This window comes from Clytia hemisphaerica, unplaced genomic scaffold (genome assembly GCF_902728285.1).
Source record: "Clytia hemisphaerica strain Z4C2 unplaced genomic scaffold, Clytia hemisphaerica genome assembly, whole genome shotgun sequence".
Classification (NCBI taxonomy): domain Eukaryota; kingdom Metazoa; phylum Cnidaria; class Hydrozoa; order Leptothecata; family Clytiidae; genus Clytia; species Clytia hemisphaerica.
In genome coordinates this window covers 1,626,971-1,636,513 of record NW_027104378.1, presented here as the reverse complement: position 1 = coordinate 1,636,513, position 9,543 = coordinate 1,626,971, and the positions used below count along the sequence as shown (strand labels likewise).

Sequence of the window (9,543 nt, the reverse complement as noted above, 5' to 3'; positions counted from 1 at the left end):
CTGCAGGGTGTATGTCAGAAGAATAAATCCCATTAATAGTGGAAAAATTAATCCCATTAATGAAACAAATATCGTTTTGAGGCCGAAGAAAGCGACCTGTATGGACCTAAGTAATGCAGATATAGTCAATTTTCGTGTTGTAACATATATTATATTTCTCCAATAAACTTTACAGTACCAAACACAATATAAAATATACATATCCCTATAGGATATTGTGTGTATAGTCCCCGTATAGTCTGGTCAATTTTGAAATTTAGTTTTGACCAGAATATCTTTAAGATTTCTGTGTCTTTTATAAGATATAAATGGTGGGTTTTTGTATAATGTTTTGAGTGTTTGGTCTCTCGATACAAGAAACCAATATTTTAAAAGTACTTTGTGAAGGTTGTTAAAGTGTTCTGAGTAAGGGACAATGAAGGGTAGTGTGTCAGATTTGCTTTTTTGCCTGTGCTGCTGCTTCCATCTAAAGCAATTATGTAGGCGTATCTTTTTATTTTTATGTTTAAGTGTTTTAAAGAGTAGTTGGTCTTGAGTCAAATTGTCAGTTTTTGAAAACTCGTTGTTGATTATTGTGATAGGGTAGCCCCTTTGTAATAGTGTATTTTTCAAGGATTGAAGTTCTTTCTTGAAGATACGGTTTTCACTAGTGATTGTCCGGTATCTGAGTGCTTGGGAGTAGATAACACTCCTTTTTGTATGGTTTGGGTGGTATGAGTTCTAGTGTAGTAAGGTTTTTGTATCTGTAGGTTTGGTAAAGAGTCTAGTCTGTAAGATCCTTTTTCTAGGATGGACATAGATTGTTGTGTCTAGGAAGTTTATACTTTTGTCCGAAGATTGTTATGTGAATTTTATGGTCGGGTGAATTGAATTGATGTATTCAAGGAAGAGCTCAAGACTTTGTTTAGTCCCTTGCCATATCAAAAAGATATCATCCAAGAATCGTAGGTATGTTTTAATCCATTTTTTGTAAGAAGATTTCAGAATTGTATTTTCTTCAAGATAGCCTAGGAACAGGTTAGCATAGTTTGGTGCGCAAACTGTCCCCATTGCTGTTCTGAATAGTTGTTTGTATGTTATGTTATCAAATTCAAAGTAGTTGTTTTATAGTACAAATTTGAATAAGGTTTTCAGAGTAGAGCTGTCTGGTACAAAGGAAGGAAGATCTTTCTTGTATTTTTTAATGTAATGAAGGCATGCATCAATACCTTCCTCGTGTGGGATGTTTGTATAAAGTGACGTGACGTCAATTGTAACAAGTATTGAGTTCTGTGAAAGTATTTTCTTTGTCAGGATTTTTGTGAGAAAATGTTTCGTGTCTCTAATATATGAATGTAATTTATGGACAAGTGGGGAAACACAATGACTCAAGAATCGTGAAATATTTTCTGTCAGTGAGTTAATTGAGGAGACAATAGGTCTACCTGGTATGTTTAGTTTGTGTATTTTTGGCAAAATATAGAATTGACTTCTTCGTGGGTTTCTTATTGGTATCAAATAACGATAGGTGTTTTCGTCAATTTTATGTTGTATTAGAAGAACTTCTAAAATATACTCAATAGTGCATTTTGCTTCTTTATAGGTAGAGTCGTTAGGTAATTTAATATATGATTTTACATCTTTAAGGTGTTTGTCTGCCTTTTCGATGTAAGTGTGTTTGTCCATAAGGACTATAGAGCTACCCTTATCTGCATTTTTGATAACAATATATTTATCTTTTTGTAGTTTCTTCAGAGATTGTAGTTCAATCTCTTGCAGGTTATTTTTAAGCTCTAGTTTTTTGATTGAATTTTTATAATCAACCAATGCTTTGTAGGTTAACTCAAAATATTTGAGCAGGTTATTATTTTTTGGCATTGGGGGTACCCAATTTGTTTTTGAATAGAGTTGTTTGTGAGGTTTAGGTTGGTTTTTGAAATAATATATAGTAGCCATCTTTTGAAACAATAATTCTAAAGATGGTAAAAGTGAATTTAGAGTTTTTGATTTACATGGTGTAGGTACAAAGTTAAGACCCTTGTTCAAAAGACACTCTTCAATAGTCGAAATTTTTTTAGTCGAAATGTTAGTAATAATACTGCTGTTGGGTTTGCGAATATTTAGTATAGTTTGGTTTAAGTAAGTATCAAGTATGGAGCTAGGTAAGTCTAATTCCGGTGGTATTGAAGTGGAGTGAAAGGAATAGTTTTGATCTGTATCTTCTAAAAAAGTATATATATTGTTGTTTACAGATCCTAGTCATATATCATTTATATTAGGTCTTGGTCGTTTTGGTGTTGGTTCACCTTCATAGTTTTGTATTTTGCTTCGTGGTGGTTGGCGTTGTTGTTGTTGTTTATTTTTGTGTTCATCAACAATGTTATTGTCTATATTGTTCATATAGTTTTCATTAAAGTTCTCTCGGATATTGGTCCGTGCAATTTCTTGCCACCTGATCTCGTCTCGGTGGAATTGATCAAGTAACACGGTTAGTTCCCAAGATGCCTTGGCAAGGATAGAATTCCATCTATCTTGGTAATGTGGAGAAAGTTTGGTCTTTGATGGTACTTGACAGGTGAGTCCTTTTGGAAATGTGTGTTTAGTGATGTGATTCTCTAAGGCTTTCCTCATATCCTTATGGTGTAGAGTTTTTCTTGTTAAATTGGTGTAAGATCTGATTAATTGATCTTTGGTTGGTGGTTGTTTGGTTGATTGTGTGTAGTTTGAGATCACTGGATCTTTTGTTTGGAATAAATTGGTATTTTTTGTCAAAGTTTTGTTGGTTGTTGATTCGGAGGTTGATTTGCCAGTTGAAATGTTGCTCTTCAACAAGGTAGTTGATGAGTAGATAGTTGTCAAGGTGAGTTTCGGAGCAGTGTCCGTTGTATTGGTGTCGATTGTGTTCTGTTGGTTTGAAGATGTTGGTTGTTGTTGTTGTTGATGTTGTTGTTGTTGTTGTTGTTTTTGTTGTGGTTGATAGCTAGTGATGTTGTCTTCTTGTGAAGAGAACTGCTGGATCTCGTCAGTGTAATTTGGATTAGTTTTGTTGGATTTGCTGGACATGTATTTTTAATACCAGGTGCGCCACAAAAAAGTTTCTCTCTTTGAAACTGATTTTCTCGAAATCGAAAAATTTTACAAGAATGATTCTTATTCCATTGGAAAGAAAAAAGATAAACTTAAATTTTGATGGGTCATTTGATAAATTCGGTTTATTAGATCAAAAGTTATGCTCAATTGAATAAAAAAGTTACTTTCAGAAAGTGCCCGAAAACGTTAAAAATCGACCTATCAAAATCTTTATTAAAAAACTAGCAATCGCAATAGGCTTTACATGATTAAGAGCATTTTTCAGTAAAAAACACATAAATTTTGAAACTGAAGGGTCGAAAGGATTTAAAATCTTCATCAAAATCAATTTAATTTAGCTTTACTGAAATTTTCCTCAGATTTTTGGTTCTAGACTGGATAAAGTCTATGTAAGGCTGGATCTACCTCGAAACCCATATTTAATGTATTTTTATGAATTTTACCAGATTATTTGGCCTTTTTCGACGAATTTTTTTCCTTTCATTGAAATTCAACCTTCCTTTAAATAACAAAAAGGCATTTTTGACAGCTAATTATCATTTTAATGACTGAAACGAAAATACTGATATATCATATAATTATGCTTCTGTTCAATTTGATAGGTCGATTTTTAACGTTTTTGAGCATTTTCCGAAAGTAACTTTTTTATTCAATTGAGCATAACTTTTGATCTAATGAATCGAATTCAATAAATGACCCATCAAAATTTAAGTTTATTTTTCTTCTTTTTAATGAAATAGGAACGGTTCTTTTAAAACTTTTAGATTTCGAGAAAATTAGTTTAAAAGAGAGAAACTTTTTTGTGGCCCACCCGGTATTATAGCGGTTATACGATTCATGACGTCACCAAATTCGATCAAATTATGACGTCATGATTACAATTTCTTTAATTATAGATTTATGGGGTGATATTTAATTAGGTAACAACCCGGCTCATAAACTTCAAGGTATAGAGGTAAAAGGTCAAGTGGCGGTTAGGGTGGTAGGGCGACCCCACCTCCTTATTCCCATCTTATTCCAAAAATTAAGGTTGCTTGTTCCCAATAGTGTATGGTAGTTACTTGTTATAAATGAAACTTAAGGAAAAGTCAAGTGGCGGTTTGGGTGGTAGGGTGAACCCACCCTCCTTATTCCCATCTATTCCAAAAATTAAGGTTGCTTGTTCCCCTAGTGTATGGTAGTTACTTGTTATTACATGAATCTTAAGGAAAAGGTCAAGTGGCGGTTGGGTGGTAGGGTGAGCCCACCCTCCTTATTCCCATCTTATTCCAAAAATTAAGGTTGCTTGTTCCCAATAGTGTGATGGTAGTTACTTGTTATTACATGAATCTTAAGGAAAAGGTCAAGTGGGGTTTGGGTGTAGGGCGAGCCCACCCTCTTATTCCCATCTTATTCCAAAAATAAGGTTGCTTGTTCCCACTAGGTATGGTAGTTACTTGTTATTACATGAATCTTAAGGAAAAGGTCAAAGTGGCGGTTTGGGTGGTAGGGCGAGCCCACCCTCTTATTCCCATCTTATTCCAAAATTAAGGTTGCTTGTTCCCACTAGTGTATGGTAGTTACTTGTTATTACATGAATCTTAAGGAAAAGGTCAAAGTGGCGGTTTGGGTGGTAGGGCGAGCCCACCCCCTTATTCCATCTTATTCCAAAATTAAGGTTGCTTGTTCCCACTAGTGTATGGTAGTTACTTGTTATTACATGAATCTTAAGGAAAAGGTCAAAGGGCGGTTTGGGTGGTAGGCGGAACCCCCCTTCTTATTCCCATCTTATTCCAAATTTAAGGTTGCTTGTTCCCACTAGTGTATGGTAGTTACTTGTTATTACATGAATCTTAAGGAAAAGGTCAGTGGCGTATTGGGTGGTAGGGTGAGCCCACCCTCCTTATTCCCATCTTATTCCTAAATTAAGGTTGCTTGTTCCACTAGTGTATGGTAGTTACTTGTTATTACATGAATCTTAAGGAAAAGGTCAAGTGGCGTTTGGGTGGTAGGGCGAGCACCCACCTCCTTATCCCATCTTATTCCAAAAATTAAGGTTGCTTGTTCCCAATAGTGTATGGTAGTTACTTGTTATTACATGAATCTTAAGGAAAAGGTCAAGTGGCGGTTTGGGTGGTAGGGTGAACCCACCCTCCTTATTCCCATCTTATTCCAAAAATTAAGGTTGCTTGTTCCCACTAGTGTATGGTAGTTACTTGTTATTACATGAATCTTAAGGAAAAGGTCAAGTGGCGGTTAGGGTGGTAGGGTGAACCCACCCTCCTTATTCCCATCTTATTCCTAAAATTAAGGTTGCTTGTTCCCAATAGTGTATGGTAGTTACTTGTTATTACATGAATCTTAAGGAAAAGGTCAAAGTGGCGGTTTGGGTGGTAGGGTGAACCCACCCTCCTTATTCCCATCTTATTCCTAAAATTAAGGTTGCTTGTTCCCACTAGTGTATGGTAGTTACTTGTTATTACATGAATCTTAAGGAAAAGGTCAAAGTGGCGGCTTGGGTGGTAGGGAGAGCCCACCCTCCTTATTCCCATCTTTTTCCAAAAATTAACGTTGCTTGTTCCCACTAGTGTATGGTAGTTACTTGTTATTACATGAATCTTAAGGAAAAGGTCAAAGTGGCGGTTTGGGTGGTAGGGCGAGCCCACCCCCTTATTCCAATCTTATTCCAAAAATTAAGGTTGCTTGTTCCCACTAGTGTATGGTAGTTACTTGTTATTACATGAATCTTAAGGAAAAGGTCAAAGTGGCGGTTTTGGTGGGAGGCGAGCCCACCCCCCTTATCCCATCTTATTCCAAAAATTAAGGTTGCTTGTTCCGCTAGTGTATGGTAGTTACTTGTTATTACATGAATCTTAAGGAAAAGGTCAAAGTGGCGTTTGGGTGGTAGGGCGAGCCCACCCTCCTTATTCCCATCTTATTCCCAAATTAAGGTGCTTGTTCCCACTAGTGTATGGTAGTTACTTGTTATTACACAAAGTCAGAGAAAGGGTGAAGTTGTACTCGAAGGCTTCAAGTTGACCTTAGTCGTTTTTTCAATACAAGTGGTAAAGAGCACATCTTGAATCTTTTTCAGCTTCTGAAGTGTCAGCCAAGTTTATTCCCACTGATCCCATATGCATTGCTGTTGATCATATCGAAAGGCACATGAGAAAGAAGAATTATGCCATTTCTCAAGGAAAGATATACAAGAAAGCTCCTGACAGCCAATTCACGTACGTTTATTGCATTACCGTACCAAAGTATCTTAAGAAACTTCTTGGAATTGCAAAGATTGCCAACAAACTTGCATCACACATTACAGCAGTCAGCAACTTGTTATCGGATCCTGATTGCGGACTTATCAAGCCCATCAAAGTTTTGTATAACATTATTGAAGTTCTTCCAGAAGGTACAATTTTCCTGATATCAGAAAAAAGGTTTTACAAAATCAAACAGTTCCCCCAAGGTTGCACGCCGAGGGCATTCGTACGTTACCAGTATCTCAAAGACAGAACTCCATACCCAAGACCATTTGTTCAAGGTTAGTAAATCTTACGTTTTTTCTTGTTATTTTAAGTTGAAATAGCTTTTGAGGTTACATTCAACTCTTTAACTTTAACATTTCCAGATTCGATGTGTAATTATGGTTTTATTTTTTCAGGAATATTCAACAGTTTTCCCGATGCGAAAACTCGTACAGAATTTCTACAAAAGTATTATCAGCTGTTGCTACACCGTAAATTTCCCATGAAAGAGCCCAAGCTAATTCTCCAAGGCGAATCGGACTCGGGGAAGACCAGTTGGGCGGCACCATTTGATGGAATCATTTCTACAGAGAATATTGCGGGTGTTACCCAAGAAGGGAAGTTTGCTGGTCATCTTATCAATAACCAAACTGAATTGGTATTCATGGACGAGTGGACCGTCAACTCTTTGAGCTGTGAAGATGCTAAACGAATTCTACAAGGTAAATAGCCTCAAAGTACTAAGTATGTGCAAAAGCTTTCTGTTCGGAAGATGCTAATTTAACTGTAAACCTTTAGCTTCGTAAGTAGTCTAACTCAAGGATATTTAATTGTTTCAGGTGGTCTTGTGATGCTAGCTCAAAAGCACGCGTCAGCGACCAAAGTGATGTACAACTCGGGCTTCTTCATAACGACCAACGTTCTGCCAAACTTTGGAATCTCCTTAGATCATGACGCAGTGTATTCTCGTCTAAAAGTCTTCATGACAAAGCCACTACCAAAGAAAGATTCAAGTGTTACAAGTGAGTATTGATCGAGTCGTGTTACATTAAAAAAAAAAGAGAGAACTGTTAATTTCATACTTACTTCGATGCTTTCTCTACCTTTATTTGTACATTTTGAAAAGTCAGTTTACTTCTTTGCTTTTTAGAATGGCTACGAACAAACTGCATGCAAGTGTTCCATTATTGTGCTGAAGTGTTAAAAGAAACGCCACTTTTCGAGACTTGTGACGATGCATATGTTTTTGCACCGGCCACCGGAGCCCCTGAAGAAGAAGGAGCGGTTTACAACGATTACGATGGTGCAGCCCACACTAAACTTGTTGCGCTTTCGGATTTCCACGACGAAGAGGATGAATTGGATAGTTCACAAGCGGCAATAAGCCAGATCCACGAACAAATCATTCGCGATCCACTTATTGATGATGAGGACATCGACTATTACTTTTTGGAATCGGATGAAGCAAATCCTGCACGGTGGTCAAAAGAACACAATCTGTTCAGTACCGAGAAGAATACAACCCATTACCGATTAGCCATCAACACGTTGACATACATGTCAGAAGACGATTGGAAGAAAGTGCCAATTCATTGTGATGACATAAAAAGGTAAAAATAATAGAAGTCTTAGATGTGCAGTGCCAGAGAACGTTACAACTCGTCCTAGATAATGCTGAACTTTTTCTGGTTAGCTGACCTATAAACATATCATAACGCTCTCTTTTTTTTTACTCTACAGATACCAAATCAGAAAGAGAAGGAAGTGGCGTGGTGCAGATACCTTCTACGAAGCCTGGTTGATCAGAGAATCAAGAAAGCAAACCACAGTAATACCCGAAACACCAGAAAAAGCAACGAGTCCAGAACCAGATCAACTGCTGTCCCCAGCCGTCACTACCAGCACTCCATTGAATAAATGCGTTGCAAAGTCTTCAGCGCAGCCAAGAATAATCAAATTCAGTCCTCTAAAACGTAAACGTCAACATGGGGCGACGGCTGACAAGAGAAACGACGCCAACGATGATAGTGATTCCATAAATTTCACTACCTCGACGAGCGAAGAAGAAATGCTCAACCAAGCAAAAAAGTCCAAAACAAACAATTGTTCGCCAAGTGACTTAGATGGAAAAAGCAAAAAGTCATCCAAGAAGGGTTTGCCAAGACTATTGTTTACCGATTCGGACAGTGAGGATGAACTACCTGAGAGAAAACAGAAGTCCAAGAAGTTACCAACAGATCTACCGACTACCTCGACAACTGTTGAAGATATAAAGCCTGATCTACGCCAGCCACCATGCCGTAAAACTGCAAGTGAGATCTCAAATCCTATTGTTCTCAGTGACGATTCTGAGGAAGATGTAAAACCAACGATCAGGCGGCAGCCATGCCGAAAGACAGAAAGCAAGATTCTTAACCCAATCTCGCTGAGTGACGAATCGGAGACGGAAGGTGACGTGGAACCAAAAAAGAAAACTCCAGCTAAGCAGCTACCAATGCCATCTTCTGCTGTTCCTGGTGAAGACGAAGATATTTCGGACTTCGAAATAAAGCCTAAACTGCCGAGAATACCTCTACGTAAAACAAAAACAAAGATCAACAACCCAATCAGCCTTGTCAGCGATTCAGATGCTGAAGAAGAAAAACAACCGAAGTAAAAAACGCAAATGCTGTATTTACTTTTTATGTGATTGTAATCCTATTGTTGTGTTTCTATTTTTAAAAATTATTAGAATTATTAAAAATTATCTTATCGTGTTCATTGACTTAAAAGATAGCTCAAATGCAAACCACTGTTGCCTTAATCTTATATTTAAGAGTATAATCGACATTAGATAAGTGACCACCCCAACCGCCACTTGACCTCTTCCTTAAGTTTTATGTGATAACAAGTAACTACCATACACTAGTGGGAACAAGCAACCTTAATTTTGGGAATAAGATGGGAATAAGGGGGTGGGCTCGCCCTACCACCCAAACCGCCACTTTGACCTTTTCCTTAAGATTCATGTAATAACAAGTAACTACCATACACTAGTGGAACAAGCAACCTTAATTTTGGGAATAAGATGGGAATAAGGAGGGTGGGTTCGCCCTACCACCCAAACCGCCACTTTGACCTTTTCCTTAAGATTCATGTAATAACAAGTAACTACCATACACTAGTAGGAACAAGCAACCTTAATTTTTGGAATAAGATGGGAATAAGGGGGTGGGCTCGCCCTACCACCCAAACCGCCACTTTGACCTTT

General features: G+C 37.5%; 1 protein-coding gene across 1 annotated transcript; it reads left to right on the top strand.

Moving 5' to 3' along the window:
* The first annotated feature begins 6,063 nt into the window (after nt 1-6,063).
* LOC136819076 (uncharacterized) lies at nt 6,064-9,130 on the top strand. The gene is made up of 5 exons (XM_067075245.1): nt 6,064-6,589; nt 6,710-7,015; nt 7,133-7,315; nt 7,444-7,903; nt 8,034-9,130. Exons 1-5 carry the CDS (start codon nt 6,214-6,216, stop codon nt 8,947-8,949), a joined length of 2,241 nt encoding a protein of 746 aa, XP_066931346.1. The 5' UTR covers nt 6,064-6,213; the 3' UTR covers nt 8,950-9,130.
* Nucleotides 9,131-9,543: the final 413 nt, after the last annotated feature.

Excerpts from the sequence above, each read along its gene's own strand:
- LOC136819076 (XM_067075245.1), top strand. The coding sequence starts at position 6,214 with ATGAGAAAGAAGAATTATGCCATTTCTCAAGGAAAGATATACAAGAAA. Across the intron at positions 6,590-6,709 it reads CCCAAGACCATTTGTTCAAG|GAATATTCAACAGTTTTCCC; the intron begins GTTAGTAAATCT and ends TTATTTTTTCAG. Across the intron at positions 7,016-7,132 it reads TGCTAAACGAATTCTACAAG|GTGGTCTTGTGATGCTAGCT; the intron begins GTAAATAGCCTC and ends TAATTGTTTCAG.